Consider the following 23,371-nt stretch of genomic DNA (forward strand, 5'->3'; position numbering starts at 1 on the left):
CGGGGTTGGGCACGCGGGGGGGAGGGGGGGGGGGAGGGGGGGGAGTGTTCACTTTTTGTTCTCTTTACTCGGGACGGGGGCCAGCCGCCCCCATCTCCCCTCTATGTCGTCGAGAAGTGACTCTCCCCCTGCCCCCCGTCTCCCCGGCGTGCCGGAGCCGTGTTGTGAGGGGGGCCTGGGGGCAGCGGGGGGAGATGCTGGCGCTTGGTCTCCCACGACGGCAGGTGCCACCTCGGCCGCCAGCAGGCGATGTTGAGAAAGGGGGGGAATAATTTTGGGAAGGGGGGGGTGGCAGGCTGCAGCCATGCGGGTTTGGAGGCGGGCCGCCCCCGCCCCTCCTCCCGCCCACGCCCCCCCCCCCGCCGTTCTCGCGGCGGCGGAGCCATGGCGCTTCCCGTGCCGGTGCCGGTCCTGGTGCTGGTGCTGGGGGCGCTCCTGGCGGGCGGCGGGGCCGGGTCCGGGCCGTGCCAGGCCCCGGGGCAGTGGGAAGGGCGCACCGTGTTCTACCGGCACGGCACGGGCCGCATCACCAGGGCGGCCGTCTCCTACGACGGCCCCAACCAGCGCCTCCGCATCCTGGAGGAGAAGAAGGCGCTCATCCCCTGCAAGAAGTAGGTGGTCAGAGGGGTGGGAGCGGGTGGCCCCTGGGCGGGGGGAAGGGGGACCCTGCACCCTCCCGAGGCTCGGGGCGATGCGGGGATGCCGGGGGGGAGGCCCCGGAGGGCGGCATGGCCGCGGCGGGACGGGGGAGCGAGGGAGCTGCCGCCCTGCGCTGGGCAGGAGGGAGCCCGGCACCCGCACGGCTGGCGTCTGGGGAGGTACAGGCTGGCAGCAGGCCTGCAGCCTGCCTGCTGCACAGATACTGCTCTCCACAGCTGCTTTCCTCCCCTTCTCCTCCTCCTCCTCCTCCTCCTCCTCCTCCTCCTCCTCCTCCTCCTCCACCTCCACCTCCTCCTCCTCCTCCTCCTCTTTCTCCTTCTCCTTCTTCTTCTCCTTCTTTTATTATTATTATTATTATTATTATTATTTGAAATGAAGCAGAAAAAATAAAATATATCCCCAAAATGCACAGTAAAATGTGGAAAGATCATCCTCAGATCCATGAATAATGTTGGGAGGGGGGTAGTTCTAGCTCAGTAATTTGCTGACAAGTTTAAGTCATGTTTTTCTCTGGTCATTCCCTGTTCCTACAAATGCTAAGTCAGCACAGTGAGGGCGTCTCCGTTACCTGTGGCACAGGGGCTCACCCATGTTACACAGGGGCTCACCCACGTTGCTCAGGGGCTCACCCACATTGTACAGGGGCTTGCCCATGTTGCACAGAGGCTCAATCATGCTGCACAGGCTGCCCAGCCCCAGAAGACCTCACTGTTCATAACTAGTGCTGATTGTGTCTGCTAACACAACAGAATCACTCCTTCATCCTGCATTTCTTGGTTCAATGGAAAATAAGTGCAGGAAAACGCTGGCTGAAGAAGGGCCTGTGTCTCCCCAGCCTGCCAAGCCCAGGCCCTGACAGGAAGATGCGATCCGGCCAGCGAGGCCTACCGAGGTGCCAAGTGTCAGTCACACACGGACACTGTGTTGAGACATACCTGCTGCTGTGAGGCAGCCACTCCGCCTCTCCCACCTAAAAATTGCTCAAATAATAGTGCGTCATAACTGGGGATGAGTAAACCAAGGTGAAGACCAATCTAGAAATGCTGTGTCATCCAGCCCAAAAGTTTTCTGCTATTGAGAGATCAATACTGCCTTTTGCTCCTGGCTTTGTTCCTGCCAATAATTGACTCCTTGCTAACATCATATAGTCAGTGTTTTAATCTTTCTGAAGCATGTGCTCCCCCTCAGTCCTTTCTCTGACAGTCTCAAAACAGGCTCTAGAAACAGTTTTATATGAGTCCTGTGGTAAAGGTTCACTTCCCCTCATTGTGATTTTTTGTTTTTCTTTATTACTGTTTTAAATAGGAGCCATATGAAGAATGTTACAGCTAACCTACAGTGGTTTGTTGGTGATATGCTAACATACAAAATACAGTCTGATGTTGCCCATGCTCATAGTCTCTTTCTTTGAGAAGTCCCGGGTCGACCTTCACATTTGACAAGTGTAAAACTGCTCTACAAAGCCCGATGCACGTCTTTTCTAGCTCCTAAGCTGTACTGATCTCATTTCTTTAAGCATGTGTTTGCTTTATTTGAAGACTTTATTTTAAGATTGAACAATTATTTTACATTTTCCACTCAGGGTCAGATTTTGGCTTCTGCCAAGATCTGCTCTTTTTACGTTTTTGGTAAATATTTTCTCTGGACTCAGTTCTGTCTGGGCTGATAGTGCTAGAGAGAGGCACAGTGCGGGCAGGTGCACTGGATGCGTCCCGCTGTTGGTTTTGCCTGCATTTTTTGTTGTAGACAATTTCTGATCTCAGGCATCCCTGCTGTTCCCGGGATGACCGTGTTTTCTGCCATCCAAGACCGGAGGGTGGTTTTGTTATGAGGGCAGCTTGTGTCTGCTAAGGGTGTGACCCAGCTTCCACTGAAGTCAACGGAAGGACTCCCATTGATTTCAGTGTGTGCTGGATCAGGTCTGGGGCTGTGATCACGACTTCATTTCACATTGGACACAGTGAGTCATAAACTGAAGCCTTCAGAAGTTAAAGGCGAGGGGATTTATCCTGCCTTTTGAGAAAAAACCTCTCTTCCACTCTGCTTTGATGTTGGCAAGAAAAGGATAATTACACTGGGCAGTGACTACAAAAGCAGCAAGAAAAATAGTGCTATCTTGGTCTCAGGGGGAATTTCAGTCTAAATTCTCACAAACAGACACATTTGCGCCTATCAGATGTGACTTACACACAGTAATCAGTGTTGGCCAAAGACCAAATTTTTATAGAAAGCATTTTCTGAATCTTACAAATGTGGGCCGTAATCAGACACAGCCTCATTGAAGTTGGTTGACTGAGGTTAATCAGGGACACAAAGATCTGCCTGTATGAAGTGGATTGCAGGCTCCTAACCACAAGAAAACTGAAAACTTTCGGTTTTCTTTGTAGGTATATGTTTCTAATTCATGTCATTTGCTGTGTGGCATTTTCATACCTACATCTACACGGTGTTTTGATTAAACTCCTGAAAGTAACCGTAAGGTAGATCGCCCATCACTGCTTCATTAACATCACTTCTTTACTCACCAGTCATCACATGGGCACCTGAGATCCCGTTGCTGTGTTGGTAAAGGCTGTCCTTTCCCCATCCAGCCAGCTGCAGCCTTGTCACCACCCATCTGAACAGCCACCATCCTCATGGGAGAACACAGCGATTAAAGACATCGCCAATGGTGTGGGTAACACTGCTAACTGCTTGTGCTCCTCCTCAGAGCGAAAAAAACTACTGACTGTGATCTTAGGCTGAGATTTTTATAGGAGAATCCATTCTGGTTGGATTCATTTCTAAATTTTCTTTTTCACTTTTTTTACAGCTCCAGCCTTAGCTACACTCTGCATCTCTCTATTCACCTTACATTTTCTCCAGTGTACCTTGCCCTACTACTTCTTTCCCCTTTATGATCAAAATTTGGGGCATAGACAAGGAGAGCAGGGACAGTCTTCTCTTTTGGTTTTCTGAAGCACCCAGCAGGAAAAAAGAAAAGAAAACAAATGGAGATTTTATTGATCAGAAATTGCCTTTTCCTGTTTGGAAGAGGTCATGCCAGTTGGGTTATTATATATGATGTGATATGAGAGTACTCAGAACAGATCTCTAGAGCTCTTAAGGCAGAGCTGTGTAATATTACCCGTTAAACACAGGAGGTGTTTTTTAATCCTTTATTTCCTACTGCATGGAGTTGCTTCCTCATGTGTCCTCTGTGTGTCAATCTTTCCTTGCTCCTGTTCAACCCTCTGCTGGCCATCGTCGCTGAACACTTCACTGAATAGGTAGCAGTCATCAGCACAGTTTTGTTGTTGTTGTGTCAGGTGTTTGTGTTGTTATAAGGTAATGTCTTCCTTTGGGTTCAGATTTGAGTGTGACATCACTGCAAACTGCTTTAAGCCCTGCCACTGTCAAGGTCTAAACCCCAAATCCCATTGACTGCAGTGTGGCAAGTTTTATTCCTCCAGAATGCCACACGTCCTGCATCACTTTTTTTTTTTTTTTTTTTTTTTTTTGAGAAACAGAGCAAGAAACATACATCCTGGCACTGCTGAAGCCACTCAAGAGGTAGTAGTACTCGGTTGTGAAGAAAGGAAGGCATGAGGTGGAGAGGGAGCAAAAAACCATGCAGGTGTTGTTTGAGGGTTGGGGTGTTATATGTTGTGTTCATGGAGTTTCACCCTTAGCTTCCATATTATTTTTTGCAGAGTGATATTCAGAGGAGACACAGTAACACGTTGTCCTATAAGACGTGGCGATGGTGAGGAAGAAGGTTTTTCCATGTGATCAGCAACGTCACTAGGAGGAGAAAAATTAATTTATCTCTTCTATGAGTGTCTTCTAACAGGAATTTCCGTGAGACATTTGCATTTGTTATGCAGTGTGCAGCACATAGGGATGCTTGCACATTTGAGATTGCAAGGTTTGTTTTCCTAACAGCCATAACTGCAGAATAGGAAAAAACAACAACAAAACCAAACCAAACCAAACCAAAAAAATCAGCCCAAAGATATTATATCAGTGTTTGTTTAAAAATAGGACTGAATGGTGGTAATTTCTTCAGTTTTGATTGTAGTTGCAAAAGACAGGCTCAGGTATGAACAGGATTAACTCCTTCACTCTGCAGCAAAAGCTGCTAGTGCAATAGAGGAGTAACGAAGCTGTGTTTAGAGAACTACATCCATCATTCCTGCAGGGTGTTTGTGTACATGTGTCAATCCTTGTCCTGGACTGAAGAGAAGCACTGTCTGGTCAGGTGCAAATATAAGAGCATTCGTCAGGAGAAGAGGCGATGACGTTTGAGAATAAACAGCGTGTGAGCACATGGGTCTGACTTATCTCAAGCTACTTCTTAGTTGTTTTAGGATGTGTGATTGTAAAGGAAAAAACAGTGGTGTCTGACCTATTAAAATCATATAATCCATCCATTCTGTGGTCATTATGGTGACTCAACAGGCTAAGTATTGCGCTACACTGAGCAACTGCAAATTTGTTTCCCAGACTTGGTTTTGGGAGTGGTTTCTGCAGCTTAACGTTTAGGGGAATGAACCATGGTCATGGGTAAAATTTTCAAAATTGGCCAAATGACTTGGGAACCCAAACCCCATTTTTTAAGATTATGTAGAATATGCAGACTTCTCAGACCCTTAATTTGCAGTGAAACATAGAACTGAGTTTTCAGCAGTTTCTCTATATCTAATGTGCATTCTTGGGATCTAAAATGCTTCATAAGCTGATGTGGATGTAACATGCACATACTTACATGTTCACTCACTTTTGAGAATAAGAACTAAGGGAAGGTATTCAGACCTCTGTAGTTTACTTTCCTCCCATGTGTGCCAAATTCTTTCAGGTGCCTCCTGCGGGTAACAGGTATGAGTTTGGAGAAGCCAGCACCAGAAAGCTGCTGTGATGCATGGGGTTGGTGGCTGGATGCTGGGCAGCAGTCACTGGGCAGGTGCTAGTGAGAGCTGTCTGCCTTTGGGGCACAGAGGGTTGGCTGTTCAAGCCCTAACCTTTGCCTTCCTAGCGTGAGTTGATTTCCGAATTGGTTTACTGAGTTCCTCAGTGATGCTCCCTGCCAAGGCAGCCAGTTCCCTGGAGGAGACCAATTCTCAAAGAGGGGGCCGTGGTCTGGGGGGGACTGCACAGAGGAGCATCTCGCCTGGACTTTTCCTTCTGCTTGCTTCTGTCTATGAGAGGCAAGAGACATTTTCTTTTTGAAGTTCTCAGTCTTAGTGGAGGTTGGCCAGGCTATACAGCTCAGGGAGGCAGTGAAGCTCCTTGCCTTCATTGTTACAGTTGGGCTGGGTGGAAAGAGGTGAAAACACCGTTCAGAGGAGGAGAGTGAATGTCTTCAGGCATTGAGCAGCAGTGCTAACAAGCAAGTGGACTGTGTCAAAGGAAGCTGGGAGCTGTTGGCTTAGTAATGGTTTTGCTGTCTTCTATTTTATGCTTTTCATAACTTCCTTGGCCTGTAACATCTGTGTCAGAGTTGTGTAAAAAGAAAAGGAAAACCAAGGATAACTGAGTTAAGAATAAAGCAGTTCCACTGCTTGAGATGCCACACTTGGTGTGGCATAGTGCTCTCAAAACCCTTCTTTCTGCTCTGTATTCTGGAGCAGTTACGTACTGCACCAAAACACACCACTAGCCCCTGCTGCAAAAAATAAACTCTCTCTTAAATTTGAAAGACCAGGATCCAAAACCCTTTAAAGCTGGAAAGAAAATGTAGATAGCCAATGTCCAGCGATCTCAAACTGATAATTTGACAGTGTGCTGGTCAGTGTGTTTAGAAACTGCTGTCAAACATTCAGTGGGGTCATTGATACCCATCAGTTATAAATGCTGTTGACCAGATGTTCTTAAAAAAATAGAGTTCCTCATGATGAGGTTTTGTTTTTCTAAAAAACATTGTTAAATGATAGCCACTGGCATGATACTGCTGTTGATAATAGTGGACATTGGCCTCTGCCTTTTATCCATCTAAACTCTTTAAAGTTATGGGAATGCTTCCTCCTTCTTATCACATCATCCTTGTCTATTTGAACTCTGTGGGATAAAGTGTGTTTGCACTGTCCAGGACATTGACATTTATGGCTTGTTTTGTAATATTGGATTTAACAGAAAAAACTTAAAAACTTAAAGCTACACGAGGATGGCACTGAAGATGTTATACACCTACATTTCTGGAACTCAGAGGACCAGAGTTTGCACAAGATAAATCACTGTCACTTTTATTCAGGGATTTTATTTTATTGTATTGCTTTTTTTTTTTTCTAGAGGGTTAGAGTGCAAATGAATTTATAGAGAGAGAGATTCAAGTTCATAATTTGTTCTGTGCTCACAGACAGCATGCAAACAGATGATGGTGACGTGACTGCACAGCTAAATAAACACGATGAAAGGAATCTTTATATTCATGATCTTAATTTGGGCTCTATTCATCTTGAGGCCTGATGTAATTCAGATGGCACAACTGGCAACATCACACCTATTCTCCCAGGACCAAATGCCATTTGTCTGAAAAAGCATCTTCTTTAAAGGATACACCCATAGCCTTCTCATATACAGAAGATCTTTCACTGTTGTGAGCTGAGAAAAAATTGACTGTACGTTGATTTCAAAGAAATCAGAGGGGAAAAATGTCACAGTGTGTGACATGATGGGGATTTAGAGCACAACTTCTTCCTAGTGATGTGTATCCATCAGTTTCTTTTGTGGCCACTACCAGGCTGAGGGGTAGGTGCATGCCTGGGCTCCCACATTGCACGGTGAGGGAGTTTGCTCCGGTATAAAGTGGCTGGGGCATGGTCCTGGGATTAGGACTTAGGAGCTACTGCTGCCTCTGGGAATTTGGAGAGAGAGCCATAAGAGCTGAGGACACACTGATTTTTTGAGTCCCATGATACGTCTTCCATATGCAGAGGATCTGTATTTTCCTTGACATACCAGAAAGAGAAGGGTTTTATATGTTCGGTCAACAGGAAAAAGATCTTTACATGACTTTTTGTTTACTTTTGTAACTCAAGGTTGAAAGCTTAGTGAAGTCAATGAGAATTTTGCGTTTGGCACAAGGATCTCATCCCAGGACTGTATGTTAGATGCACATCTGTAACGTATATACAAGAAATACATTTCTCCGTTTCCAGTTCAAACTGAGCCTCAATTCCTGAGGTTGGTCCACACTGCCAAAAATGAAACCATCATTCACTCTCCAGCCTTACAGATGACAGCAATGGTAAAACTGTGGTGGACAGCTTTCAGTATTGTGTCATCTGAGTGGAACTGGGAGATGTGGTGATAAAACCTGTGCCTCTGAATCTGGTCCACACCCTACCTCTGCCAGCACTTCCAGGGATGAATTTTGGTAGGTAATTGCCAGGTAGAGGAGATAAAGTGATCAGGGAAGGAGGCAGGATGTTTTAATTACAAAAACAAAAGACTTCCCTCTCCTCCCCCTTTTTTTTTTTGTTTACCTTCCCTGCATTTCATTTTTCAATCCATTTGTTCACTAATGTACCTAATTTTCATGATATTATCCTATTGCTGTTGATTGGTTAGCATTGCTATTGATTTGTTCATGTGATGAGAACTTAAGAGAATTTTCTCCAGCTAAAGACTGTTTTGTTTTACATATCAACAGATTTGGCCATTTAGTAACTGTGGGGGACAGGTTTTCAGCTGGAGGAAATTTTCATAGACGAGCGAAGTCAGTGAAATGGTAGTCATTTATGCTGTTAACTGCATGCAGGTCATGAGAGAGCCTTTTTTCATGCCTATCACGCTAGGCCTGCCTTCTCCTTCCATATGACCTGTGGCCATCCAGCCAGTGATGTTTGGGCTGTAGGTGTGTGTAGCTGCAGCAACAGAAGTCCAACTCCTCACCTGCACGCTGCTCAGCTCCAGAGCTTTCTTCAGAGGACCTTCAGCTTGGCCTTCCCTGTAAATTTGCAAGGAATTGCTCGCTTGCATCTTGCTGAGCTCTCCCTTTCAAGGTATTTTTTTACCTGTTGCTCTTCTTTACTTGAAGGGGAAATTATTTCCTTCTTCAGAGTGTTTTTCAAGTATGGTATAGTGTCTGGCACACTGGGGAAGGGTGATGTCTGTGTGGAACAGGGCCACATTGTGCAACATTTTGGCTCTCTTAGAATAAGGAGCATTATGCATGGCACTGCATAACCTGAAGTAGCACCAGGCAGTGAAAATTGTCCTCATTACTGCCAAACAGACCTGTTTGTTTAGTCTGTTTTTGTTTACTGCCTTATTTTTATGGCCCTGAGGGAGATGCATGTGTGTTGAGAAGAGATATTAGGTTCCATAGGAAATTGTGTCCTTCCATGGCTTTTTTTTCCAATAGCATGGTTGCTCTCTGATACCTGAGAGTCATAGGTCAAGGACAGGATTTTCTGCCAAGAGTTCATTCCTGTACGTGAAAGAACAGGAGGTTCAACGTGTGAGACAATCCTTGTGTTCAGTAGTGTATTAGTTTCCAGAGTTTGTACCTTTTATACTTTTATACACAAAAGTAAATTAGGGGTTTTCAACAGCAGCACAACTGTCCTTGTCCAAAAACTAATTTATGACAGGTGGTAGTGAAAAAGAAAGAATCACTTGTTTCCGTCTGAACTTTTACTTGTTTTCATTTTTTTATAAATATAGATCCTTGACAAACATTTATTTGAGAATCAATTTAATCATTTTTTGAAGGTTATGTTTACACATCTGGCTTTATGTCCCATTTGATTATTAAAAGAAGCTTCCTTATGCCACAAAAAAGTGAACAAGGTAATAGTATTTTTTGGAATTCTTTCTTTTGCACTGAGAATTTTCTTAGTAGTATTCATAATAGTCAGTAGGGTTGCTTCTATAGCTTAGCAATGGGCATATTTTTGCTATTTCAAGTTTTCTTTTCAGATTTTCATGATTTTCTGAATTTCTGGCATCAGAACATGAATTTGGTAGGCACTTTCTTTTTGTAGAGTACTCATACGGTAGTCATTACAGTTCTTCAATCTTTGGCTATTAAGATTTCACATGCCTCGGGAGCTACTTAGCTGTTCATTCTGTGAAAGCCTGTTTTATCCTTTTCATTCCTTATGAAATGAAATTTACTCTTTCTTTCTATCATTATTATGTGGGCCAAATCCGGCCCAGAGGGGCTGTCTTTCCCAGCTGAATAGCTTCGTGCTGCTTCCATAGTTGTCTGGCAATGCTGTATTGGAAAAGTAGTGTAAAAGTCAATGGTTATATGTGCAGATGCCACACTACATGTGTATAGCATATTTCTTTTGTGTATAAAACAATTCAGTGTTTAGTTATTTTTTGATATTATTAATTTCTTGTCTGTCAAAAAAAAAAAAGAGGACTTCAGTGGTTAAGATCTGGATTATCAGATATCATTGGTATAATAAGGTACCAAATCAATCTAAATCTGGAGCGCTCTCTGGATGTTTTTGTAAATAAAAAATACTATGTTTCAAAACTTAATGGAGATATATGTGGAACTGCATAACTGTCTGATTCAACCCTTATGTCTCCAAGGAGCCATCTAAAAGCTGCAGGATACAGAGGAACATCAGATATGTAGAATTATGGAAGTAGTAGTGAAAATCTTCATTGCTGCCTTCTTTTGGATCTTATGAAGTTCCAACCCAGTGAAGCAATTTTCCTCTAGCTCCTCCCTAAATTATAAGTAAAAGCAATCTATTCATTGTAGTTGAAATTGTCTTTTAGAGTGAAATATTCAAGCAGTTGTTAACTCTTAAGTTCATTAAACTTCTTTGTCCTTCTCAGCTGGAAGGTAGCTTTGCGTGCTTACTGGGTATTTTACTTTCTACAAGTAGTATGTATCTGGAGGATAATTCATAATGAAACGTGATATTGTGACTGATAGCAAAACAATGTAGAAGACCAAGATTACCACATGCATTGCAACATCACATATTAAGGCCAGTTACAATGAACCTTATTTCTTTGCTCCATTTAAAAAATAACATTGTAATGAGGCCCTGCATATTTACCTTTTGGTCAGTTGAATAGTTCAGAAGTGATGCATTCCAAAAATGGCTTCATTGATTCTTGTTGGTTGACCTCTTGTGCAGTCAAGTGCTCTTCAGAATCTGCTTCTTTATAGCTATTGCCAAATATTATTTCATATTTTTGAGTGTATGTTCAAAACATGTTGTCAACATCTTCACTGAAGTTAGCAGTAAAGCAGTAAAAGCTTTATGGCATCTGTAACTAATATCCCAGGTTGTCTATTGGAACAAACTGTTTTCTAATAGATTTTTTATGTTTCAAGAAATAACATTTTTTCTTAAGGCTTTAATGAGGTGAGAAAGAAGGCTCCCCTAAAGAATCACTGCAGAATGGTGCTATTTACCAGCAGGATAAAGAACAAAAATCTCTGCTTTTGTCCCGCTGTATTCTTATTCTGAGCTTGGGACTAGTTACAGAGCAAAAATGGTGTAGGATAGCAATGAAGGTGGTGACCTTACAGGACTTTCCACTGAGGTTTCAGTCTCTGATGTTGCCCATTTCTGTCTGGTCTGGTAGTGTCACGCTTAGCAAGCAATTTTGGTCTGTTGTCCTCCTGTCATTTCTTTGTGGGAGTTCAGGGTAAGGTCGCTACTTCATCCGAAAATCAGGTGGCTCAGAAGGTAAGAATGCTCCTAAACATGTGGTGTGCTTTGCATTTGCCATTTATTTTCAAGAGTTTGGGTGAAACTCTGCACAAGAAGGTTGGTGCAAGGCTGATACTGTGCCCAAAAAGCTGAGAATTGCACAGAATCATAGAATGGTTTGGGTTGGAAGGGACCTTAAAGACCATGTAATTCCACTCCCCCTGCCATGGGCAGGGACACCTCCCACCAGACCAGCCCCCTCCAGCCTGGCCTTGAACACCTACAGGGATGGGGCATCCACAGCTTTCTCAGCAACCTGTTCTCTTTAAGTAGTCTGTCCGCGTGGATACCTGTTGTTTCGGAAGTGGATGTTTCTGAGGGGAACGGCCAGATTTTCCCTAAAGTTTTCAAAGGGTATTTTAGTGCAAGGCAGTGCTAAGGACTTTTAAACGCTTGTATGGGGCACAGAGTTGAAGCAGTGAGAGCAGCAAAGAGACATCTCATTTTTCATTCTTTCAGTATCTCCTAATACCATTTCCAACTGTGGTTTTATCATATTCAGATACTTTTCTTGCCAGGAAAATTATGATTCTGCCATACTGTTAGGCAGCCAGCATTGGAAAGTTTACTCATGCTATGCAGTTATGGTAATTCTCAGAGGAAGTTTATTATTTGGAAAACAGAGCTCCATACAGGATGAGGAATTCTTACTACAATTAGTTCCCAAATTAATGTATCACTACTTAATTAGATCCAGATTTCTTGGCCTGCATCTTTTGTAGAAGAAACACATTTTTTTCCTTATCTGTGGTGGCATCTGGGGACTGGGAAGCCTCCTTTTATCACTTCAAATACCTGTGCATGTAAACACAGATGGATTTGCTAAGTCAGACCAGTCTGTTACCTTGCCTTTCTCAGAAAAGAGTGAGATTTGGATAACATGGTTGATTAAGTGTGGAGGTATGGTTTCTGCTGTACTTTTTATAGAGGAAAAAATGATTTATGGGACAGTAAAAGGAGATAGTGGTGGGAGAGTGGACACATGCCTTGCATTTTCTTTATTCCTCTTTTTCTTGAAGAGTGAAAATGAAAAATCAAATTACCTCAGCGTAGCAGAAGAGGAAAGACTTGCTATTTTTTTAACTTACTGTTTTGGGCTGCCTGTCTCCAAAACCAAATGTAAGCATGCAGATATTTATTCTCAATACAATTATGGGTATTCTTTGTATTTCTCACAATTTTTAGTTTGTTGCTGAACTTTAGGAGAAGATGTTTTCACATCATACATACCTCATAGGCAGGGTATTTTAAGCTCATAAATCCTTAATGTGAAGTAACCTAGACTTTGAAGTAGAAAACAGTTGGTCAGGCAGAGGTGGAGGCAGAACTGGGTCTAATTCAGATACATTCAGGGTACCTGCTCCTTAACATGGTCAAGCCAGGCCCGAGTGATGCACAGCCTGGCACGGAGGCACAAGCTGCTGCTTGAGGCACTGCCAAGTGTTGGTAGCACATCTGTTTAGCTGGGTCCCAGTGAATGGATTCACAGTGGGTCAGCTGGGCTCTCCTCTTTTACTGGTGTTTGGAAGTCTCACACACGTCTGAAACACACTTTGGTTCTCTGAATTTCCTTCCTCTGAAAGAATGGAAAAACTCACTTAGAAAGCTTGTATGTCTCTGCAGGATATGTATTGTAACTGAGATGCTTATATACTGTAGCAATAGTAACTATAAACATTGTTCAGTGTGTTCAATGTCCTCTGGATTATTATTATTATTTTTTACCATGGAAGTATTCTTCAAATATCCAGTATTCTCTGACACATTGGCCTAATGAATTACTTGCTGTCTGCAATTGACAGACGCATTTATAATCAGTCTGGTCTTCGTAATTATCCCCCAAAATATTTGAATGCAGTTTTGTGCTGTAGAAATCCATAGATAACTTCTGTATTTTAGAAAATGTCACTTAAAATCTTATGAAAAGGGCGAAAACAGTATGTATATTATGTTAGCCAAGAAGTTAGTGTGGTGTCTGAACAAACATCAGATATATCAACAAAATTCTGCTTAAATCATTATTAGTCTGAACTGTTCATGTAGAAATTACACTTTGTTACAACTGATCAGAGCAGCCTCTGGGTGCTACCATGAGCTTTCTGACTAGGGATATACCTGCTATTTGGAGGGGCTTAATGGATCTGCATCCAGCAGCCTTCTGCATCCTCTGCTTCTCCAGTTGCTTCAGGAAAAAAACGCACTGATGTGGCCCTCTGAGCCTTGTGCCCAAAGCCTGGCCGCACTGATAAGCAGTTTGCTGGGGAAGATGGACCATATTGTCACAACCATGATGTAAAAAATAGCTTTTGCTTGCTGTCCTCTAAAGCTTTAAGGATAGGGAGAATTTCTGGGTTGATAAAAGGGAAAAGGAGGTGAGCAGCAGCCGAATTGCCATCTCACCCACAGTGAGAGTTTCCTCCCTGATTTTTGCTCCTCAACTCACCTAAACTGTAATAGCTCTGTCCCTAAACAAATCCATCTACAGGGTTAACTCAATACAGAGAATGTAGGAGAGGGAGTACCACAAGATACACAGCAGACCAGAGAGAGCAGATAAATGAAAATGCTGCAAGGATTTTCCATGAGTGAACTCATTTTTCTGAGTTTCCACACTCTCAGTACTAGGATTTTTGTCAAGTTAGCTGTAGCAAGTGACTGCATTAAAGAGGCACCAAAGAGGGTGTTTTTTTTTTTATGACAAAAAGATGTTTCAAATAACTTAAGCACTTTTAATTTAATAAAAAGTAATAATGTAATTTAATAATATAATAATAAAAATTAATATAAAATAATAAATTACAATTTAAGATTCAAATAATTTAAGCGAACAATATAAAGATATTAATTACTTTGCCTAAAAACAAAGCCCAGAATGCTATGAATAAGAGAAGAAGAAATATCATGAGACCCAGAATATTCAGTCAGTTTAAACTGCTGTTACAATGCGTAAAGAACAATCATCTCCTGACAGCCAGGGGAAACAGGAGAGATTGCAGGGAAAATCTGGTATATACAAGAGTGATTTGTGCAGATGCATTTCCCTAGGGAGAGGATTCAGGCGTTTCTTACACAGATTTCAAAAATTGTCTAGTAATTTTGGGCACCTCAATTTTTCAATGGTTACACTGGCACAATGAATTTTAGAAAACACTGACTACTGTTCCTCTGAAAAGCAGCCCTCTTCATGTATCTTAATGTTGGGTGTACAAATTATGAAGATGTTCAAAATCACTGGTCAGTTTTGAAAATCTTGCCCATTAAATGTGTAAAAACACAATTAGAAACACCAGAAAGCTACAATATGCAAATGTAGTTTAAATTATAAATAAAGTCATTTGTGCTTTGAAAACAATTTTTTTTTATGATAGTTATCTGTTATAGGAACAGTAAAAGAAACTAATTTTTGTATATACAGAAGTTCTGAATTCATGTTAATTAAGGAAGCTCAAATAAAACTGTGGCTCCCTACCAGTATAAAATGCATGAGCTCTGTGTTGGGAAGAAAACAAATTTTAAAAAATTTAGGTAGACTTACCTGTTTGCTAGAGACTTTGGTTTGCATTTGTGTCACATGCTAAATGGTAAACCTATTTCTGTCATGTTTTAATCAGCATGGGTAGTCTAAACATGTTCAATAAGTCTAGTGACCTTTCCCTGAGTCATGGAAAACTTTCAGCTGTGCCAGTGCAGTATATTTATACCAATATTATTTACAGGTCTTGTCCTCCTTGCTACTGTTTCTTAGAACTGTCCTTGAATGAAAAATAAGTATATCAGGTTTTTAATACAATTAAAATGGCTATAAACTTTCTTAAAAATAGAATTGTATTCTTAGCTACTCTTACTTTAGGTGATTGCTGTCTTCAGGAATGAAGACATGTTTCTGTGATGGACTAACAGATAATCTGTGAATTCTCCATTGAGTACACAGATGTGTACACTAACATGAGTACTCAATAGTTTGAAGGGAAAGATTTTGAAATGCATGTTCATCTATTAAATATTTATCTATTTGCGGTCCAGATGATTTTTAAGAACATACTGAGCTCTGTCAATACAGAATATGTAGGTAGGTGATTGTTTTCAGTGTAGACACTAATTTGGCACAACAATTTCGTTGCAATAGCATTCACAGTGTCATGTTTAAAGATGGATAGTTCTTTTATTTTCTTTAGATGAACTCTATGTTGAATCTCATTCTTGCAGTTTCTCTTCTTTTGCCTTTACTGGCCACTTCCTTAGGGTATTGCTTTAGGGAATCTGTAGTAAGATTGTTAGGATAAAACAAACCAAATCAGGCTGTTATGTGTTTCTGTCTCTAAACCACTTTGTAGCCAGTGGTTCCCTGTTAGTTTCTTGTGATGCATCATGGATATTGCTCACAGAGTAGTCCTACAATTTATGACATGGCACTGTCCTTCAAATCCCTAGGCTCCCCTTGAAATAAGAACAGAGGCTCAACTTTCTGCTGAGACTCCCGAGAGAGGATGGACAGTCATTGCCATTGCTTTTGGAAGGTCTTGGAAAATTATCATAGAATCATAGAATGGCTTGGGCTGGAAGGGACCCCAAGGATCACATAATTTCAACCCCTCTGCCATGGGCAGGGACACCTTCCACCAGACCAGGTTGCCCAAAGCCCCATCCAGCCTGGCCTTGAACACTTCGAAGGATGGGGCATCTGCAGCTTCCCTGGACAACCTGTTCCAGTGCCTCACCACCCTCTCATTAAATAATTTCTTCCTTATATCTAATCTAAGCTTACCCACTTTTAGTTTAAAGTTATTAAATTGTCACCAAAGGTTGTTCAGCACCTCTGGGTAGGCAGCAGTGTTGAGGATCCAAGTCAGTCATAGAACTGATAATTTCAGGACTAATTTATTAAGCTTACCTGTTACCAGAAGAGTGAAGCAGCCATCAGTATTCAAGCATGACCTACACGTAAGGCAGAGAAGGTCTCTGAGTCACCATGTAAGCTGCTCCTCCATCCTGGGGAAGCAAAGCTTTATTTGGCATGTTTCTGACCCCTGCTTTTCCTGTGAAATCTGGAACTTAAGAAGATTCAGTAGAAACCTGTTCCTGCAATGCCTGCACATACAGAGTATCTCAGTTAAACCCTTCTTGATGAAAATGATGCTCTTTTCTTCCAGTGCTACCTTCAGTGAACAAGAAGAATGATTGGTATTATTTTTTAACTTGTTATATACTGGGCAAGCTTATTGTGTCTTGCTTTTGTAGACTAAACAGGCCCAGTTTCTTCATAGGTCATGTTTTTTAAACATCACATTGTTCTTGCTGTTCTCTGGACTATATCCAGTCTGTTTATCTGTTCTCTTAAGTGTGGCATCCAAAACCAGAAAGAGCATTACCACTCTGACCTCACCAGGGCTAAGCAGAATAAAATAAATGACCTCCCGTGTCTTGCATATCATACTGCTGTTAGTAGGTCTGAAAGTAAGCTTTACTTTTGGTAACAGGTCCATGTCCTGTTTTATCTTTAGTCCATGATTTACAGGACTCACAGATGCTCTTGTTCAGAACCGCTGTCCTAGCAATTATTTCACTTTTTGTATATGTGTTTATGTGCAATCCTTGCCCTTTTTAACAACTTACGCTTGTTGATGCTGTATATAAATTTTTGATATACATTGAAGTTGATCATCTGGATGAATCTGATCTTTTTTTTAAAGTGCTTGTGACCCTTTCTGGCTGGGTTTCATTAGTGAAGTACGTTCTTCATCAAGAAAAGCCTTTAATGACTACAACCAGGCCCAAGATAGATCTGTTTCAGGGGAGGGAGGTGTCTCCATTTTAAAGGGCTTCCCAGTATTGATATGGAAAACTTGTAGCTATTTTCATTCTCTGCAATACAGCATCTTGTGGATTTGAACTTGCTTCATTACATTATAGGGAAGAAGCAAAAGCATTTTGTGGACATGCTTATGGAGATGTGGGCAGAGAGATAGGTGAAGGCAAGACACCACTCAGCAGATAAGCGAGGGCTGTAATTCTCTGCTTTTAACTTGTAATCATGATGTGATCCCTACAGTCAGGGCTGTGAGGAATCCCACTTTTCTGTGCTCCTGCCTGCTGAGATCTGGGTGTCCCTTCTCAGCTTTAAATCTGTTCCATTTTAAGGCACGTGGTCCTTCTCTGCCCGAGGTGAAGATAGCGCTAACTGTAGGCTTACCTTCCTATAGCATTACCATTTATTGTACCACAGATCAATGGATATGTGTTCAAAATGCCATTTGCTTTATAGCAATGGAGCAATTAACATTTGTTTCTAATGCTGCCTCTTCAGACATTCCCCTTTTTTCCCCTAATTCTTTTATTTTCCCCACTTGCAGTCAACTCCACCTGGACTTTTCATGCCCCGACTCTTTGTATTTGAATCCAGTCACAGCAGTGTGCCCTGGCAGCCAGGAGAGCCAACCATATCCTGGGGTGCATCAAGCACGGCATTGCTAGTCGGTCAAGGGAAGTGATTGTCCCACTACTCTGCGCTGGTGCGGCCTCACCTCGAGTACTGTGTGCAGTTCTGGGCACCACAGTACAAAATCACAGAATCACAGAATCAAAGCAGTTGGAAGGGACCTCAAAAGATCATCGGGTCCAACCCCCCTGCCAAAGCAGACTCCTTAGAGCAGGCTGCCCGGGTAGGCGTCCAGACGGGCCTTGAATATCTCCAAAGAGGGAGACTCCACAACCTCCCTAGGCAGCCTGTTCCAGTGCTCTGTCATCCTCACCGTGAAGAAATTCTTTCGCATGCCGGTGCGGAACTTCCTGTGCTCTATCTTGTGGCCATTGTCCCTTGTCCTATCCCCACAAACCACTGAAAAGAGGTTGGCCAAATCCCTCTGTTTCCCACACCTCAGCTATTTATACACATTGATAAGATCCCCTCTGAGTCTTCTTTTCTCCAGGCTGAACAGACCCAGGTCTCGCAGCCTTTCCTCATAGGGAAGATGCTCCAGGCCCCGTATCATCTTTGTGGCCCTCCGCTGGACTCTTTCCAGGAGATTCCTGTCTTTTTTGTACCAGGAAGCCCAGGACTGGACCCAGTACTCCAGGTGAGGCCTGACCAGGGCGGAGTAGAGGGGGAGGATCACCTCCCGTGACCTGCTGGCCACGTTCCTTTTAATGCATGCCAGGATCCCATTGGCCCTCTTGACCACGAGTGCACACTGCTGGCTCATGGTCAACCTGTTGTCCACCAGGACCCCCAGGTCCTTCTCCTCAGAGCTCCACTCCAGCAGGTCGTCCCGCAGCCTGTACTGGTACGTCCGGTTGTTCCTTCCCAGGTGCAGGACTCCACACTTGCTCTTATTAAACCTCATTTGGTTTCTTCCTGCCCATCTCTCCAGCCGGTCCAGGTCTCACTGAATGGCAGCACAACCTTCTGGCGTGTCAGCCACTCCTCCCAGCTTTGTGTCATCGGCGTACTTGCTGAGGGCAGACACTATTCCCTCATCAAGGTCGTCGATGAAGATGTTGAACAAAACCGGACCCAGCACCGACCCCTGGGGAACGCTGCTAGTCACAGGTCTCCAGCCGGACTCTGCACCACCAATCACCACCCTCTGAGCTCAGCCACTCAGCCAGTTCTCAACCCACCTAACTGTCCACTCCTCTATCCCACACTTTCTGAGCTTTGCTATCAGGATGTCATGGGAGACAGTATCGAAAGCCTTGCTAAAGTCAAGGTAGATGACATCCACTGCTCTCCCCCCATCTACCCAGCTGGTGATGTCATCATAGAAGACAACGAGTTTGGTCGAGCACGACTTCCCCTTGGTGAATCCATGCTGACTACTCCTCATAACATTCTTCTCTTCCAATTGCTTGGAGATGACATCCAGAACGAGCTGTTCCAACACCTTTCCAGGGACAGAAGTGAGACTGACTGGCCTATAGTTTCCCAGATCCTCCTTCTTGCCCTTCTTGAAGACCGGAGTGACATTGGCTATCCTCCAATCTTCAGGCACCTCTCCTGTTCTCCAGGACCTTTCAAAGATGATAGAGAGCAGTTCGGTGATCACCTCTGCCAACTCCCTTAGCACACGTGGATGCATCCCATCAGGACCCATGGATTTATGTGCGTTGAGCCCACTCAGGCGCTCCCCAACTACCATCGGGTCAACCACGGGGGAGCCCTCCATTTCCCAGCCCCTTTCTCCCCCCACCAGGGTCGAGGAGTCCCGCGGGGGAGTCCTTGAAGCAAAGACTGAAGCAAAGAAAGCATTCAGTATCTCCGCCTTCTCGGCATCTCCCATTACCAGGACACCCCCCTCATTCAGCAAGGGACCTACATTATCCCTAGTCTTCCTTTTACTGTTTACATAATTAAAAAACCCTTCTTATTATCTTTTATCTCTTTTGCAAGCCTCATCTCTAGGTGGGCTTTAGCCTTCCTCGTCGCATCCCTGCAGGCCCTGACAACACTTCTATACTCTTCCCAAGAGGACATGCCCTTTTTCCACATTTCATAGACCTTCCTCTTCCTTTTGATCTTATCGATTAGCTCCTTGCTCATCCACGCAGGTTTCCTGCCCCCCTTCCCCAATTTCCTACTCTTAGGGATGCACTGATCCTGAGCTTGGAAGAAGTGCTGTTTAAATGTAGCCCAGCTCTCGCAAGCACTTTTGCCTTCTAGCAACCTAGCCCAGGTTAGCCCTAACCTACAGCCCTAACCTACACCCAAAAAGGGTGTAAAACTGTTGGAGAGTGTCCAGAGGAGGGCAACGAAGATGGTGAAGGGCCTAGAGGGGAAGACGTATGAGGAGTGGCTGAGGTCACTGGGCCTGTTCAGCCTGGAGAAGAGGAGGCCGAGGGGGACCTCATCACAGTCTACAACTTCCTCGCGAGGGGAGTAGAGGGGCAGGTGACCTATTCTCCATAATCACCACTGATAGCACCCGCGGGAACAGTGTTAAGCTGAGGCAGGGGAAGTTTAGGCTGGACATCAGGAAGAGGTTCTTCACCGAGAGGATGGTCGCACACTGGAACAGGCTCCCCAGTGAAGTAGTCACTGCACCAAGCCTGTCTGAATTTAGAAGCAATTGGACTGTGCACTTAGTCACATGGTCTAAAATTTTGGGTAGACCTGTGCAGTGCCAGGAGTTGGACTTGGTGGTCCTTATGGGTCCCTTCCAACTCGTGATATTGTATGATTCTATGATTCTATGATTTATGCACTCAGCAAACAGTATTGTTTTTGATTTATAGCTGCTGAAGGAAAAAGACCCGCACAAAGAATTCTGGATGAAATGAAGAAGTTATTTTTACATTGGAGGTGGGGAGGAAGAATGAAGTGCAGTGCCAGAACTTCAGGTTGCATTTATTTTCAGTGAAGTGAATCTCCATCTTCCACAAAGTTTATTTAAAAATAAGCTATACCCAGATCTTTGGATAAAGATGTTAGAAAGTTAAAGTGTACTTAAATTTCAGACTGTGTTGTCTGATTAGCCTAGCTGGCCTAATTTCCAAAATCCCTTGAAAATAGACCTAGTGTTTTTTTATTTTTATTTTTTACATTGGACAGATATCTGAAAGACCTGAATCATCCCTTTTAAGGAAATCATTGCAGATGGAAGGTGGAAATCATTACATCTTGGGGAAGTAATCTGGTACAAGTGAATATCCTCACAAATTTTTCCAGAGAGTATTCCACCACAAAGTAAAAGTTTGTTCTATCAGAAAAGGGACCTACTCCCTATCTGTTTTAAAGGGCAATCTGTTCTTCAAACTTCTTTGTTATTACTTTTTATACGGGAATTCATACTGAAGAGCAACTAACTGGCCAAGTATGTGGGTGATAGGTTTTACAGTCTTAATGAAGAGTAACGTAGTTCTCTTGAATTTCATGTATCCCTGTTCATATAGTATGTGAAGATTCTTCTCTGTTTATGTATAGAAGTGAAGATGTATATGAAGCTGCAATGCCCAATCCTAGCTGAAAAAGTGTTATTTATTTTTTATTATTATTTTTTTATTCCAAAATAAATGCCTGGAAAAGGGAGATTGTTTAAGCTTAGTTATTTGTGATTGTGGACTTCATTCTTTTATGACTTTCTTATGTGTACAATAGATATTATTATATTGCGGCAGAGCTAAGATCCAATTTAATACCTTGTCTTTGAGCCTATTTCAGAGAAAAGTGTAAAAACTCCAGATAAATCTGACAATTAGAAGTAAAATTAAAAACAGAAACACAGGTATGTCTTTTCTGTATTTTTTTTTCTTTTCGGAAATACTCTAAATTATTGTAACCATGATTTTTCTGGCTATCTCTACGTTACATTTCTACTTCCTTTTTTTTTTTTTTAATTTTACATTTTTCCAAGCCCAGAGAGTGCCTTAATATAATTGCATGCTCAAAAGAACATTTTCACATCTCAGTTTTAAGCAGCCACTCCTTCAACTGTCTTATTTACTTCCCTTCTGTATATAATGCAAAGAAGATGAGAAGTATAATAAATAAATGATAATGTACCTCAGTCATTTCCCTCCTTTTTCCTTCTCTGCCATTCCTAAGGTCTTTAATAGATATTGAGATGAAAGTCCTGGCATTCCTCATTCTTTAGGGTCTTCTCTAAGTCCTGCTATGATTTCCCAGTAACCTGTATTATTGTTAACCTACCTCACAAGCCTCTTTATGGAAGCCAAACAAGAAAATAATCCCTGACCTCAAGTATATTTTGATATCATGTGTCTCTACTAGGATATACCATGTTGGCTAGGAGGTGATACTATTAATTGGAAAGCATTATGGTATTCTGGCCGCATCTTCCAATCCTTTTGTTTTGAACTATGCTGTTGTCTACTGAAGACTCCGGTTCACAAACATACCATTATTTAGGGAAACACACAAATGCTCTCTATTATAGGCAGTACATCTTTTAGCCCCTTGTAAAACACAACTCTCTTAAACACAATGCTTTATTGTTTTCCTGAATTTCAACTTAAATTAGAATGCATTCTTCTCAGGGGTACCATTTGATGGATCAGGCTGTTTATTATGAAATGTCAAACTGTAAAAAAAGAACAGCCAGGGAAACAATGTTCTTGCTGAAGAACTTATTTCCCTTAGTATTTGCCAAGTAGCTGATCTAATTTATGGAAAAAAAATAAAAGAATAAGACATTGCACAATTATTAATAAGTTTTGTAATTAAAGTCACAGAAATATGTAATTCTTCAGTTAATATAGCTTTGACTTCCAAATTTTGATTCCTATATTTAAGATCTTCTTTCCACATGAACTTCATCATTAACTGTGCTTTGGAAACTGGTAATACTGTCAGAGTTCCTCAGATACCTTGCTAATTACATACCTGTTACAGAGGGCTTGGTCATCTTGAAAATAAAAAAGGCTTTTACAATCTGTGAATGATTTAAGTCAGTCTAAAAAATACTGCTTTTACACAATATCAGATTACATTTGCTGTCACATGTATTTGCACAATACTATATTTGTACAATATACCATAATCCAGCATCACTGCCAAACATGTGAGATCAAATATGGTAAATTACTGTTGTTGTTGAGGTCTGATACACCAGAAGAAAAACAGAAGTCTGAAATTACCGAAACTTCATGGGAAAGAGGAAAAGATTTCCCAGAAATATACTGAAAAACGAATGCTTCTCAGTCTTGAAGTGAGCTAGCCAGAACTTTCCAAAAGCAGATGAATGTTCTTGACCTGAAGAGTGTTTATCAACTGTCTGAATGTCTGCTTAGCAGTTTTGCTCCTTTGAAAATTTTCTTAACCTGAAGAGATGAGAAGATGATATTTGTTAGTCATCCTTCTACTAGAGGTTCCCATTCACTCAGTACATCTTTCTTTGATAACAACTCTGTAGAAAGCAGTATTGTCACAAAAATTTTGTGGGCAATGTTATCAAGAGGGTATAAGATAATTAGAATTACAGATTTGTACCTGTCTGTGTTCACAAGAACAGAGGATTTGTTTGGGATATTTCTAGTGGAATTTCATTTAGTTAGAAGTGTTTCTAACTTCTTTCAGAGTGTTTAAAAGC

At 42.3% G+C, this 23,371-nt stretch overlaps 1 protein-coding gene across 2 annotated transcripts in view; it reads left to right on the plus strand.

The window, feature by feature from the left end:
* Window positions 1-349: 349 nt before the first annotated feature.
* The window catches only part of EPDR1 (ependymin related 1), a 32,815-nt gene continuing 9,793 nt past the window's right edge, over window positions 350-23,371 (plus strand). The window contains exon 1 of one of the 2 annotated variants that reach the window (XM_035552450.2): window positions 350-611. In XM_035552450.2, coding sequence (XP_035408343.1) covers window positions 385-611 — 227 coding nt within the window. In that variant the 5' untranslated portion in view covers window positions 350-384. Of the gene's footprint in view, window positions 612-8,439; window positions 8,643-23,371 lie in introns of those variants that run through there. The other variant, XM_035552449.2, reaches the window with a different exon arrangement.

Source organism: Cygnus atratus, chromosome 2 (assembly GCF_013377495.2).
Source record: "Cygnus atratus isolate AKBS03 ecotype Queensland, Australia chromosome 2, CAtr_DNAZoo_HiC_assembly, whole genome shotgun sequence".
NCBI classification, from domain to species: domain Eukaryota; kingdom Metazoa; phylum Chordata; class Aves; order Anseriformes; family Anatidae; genus Cygnus; species Cygnus atratus.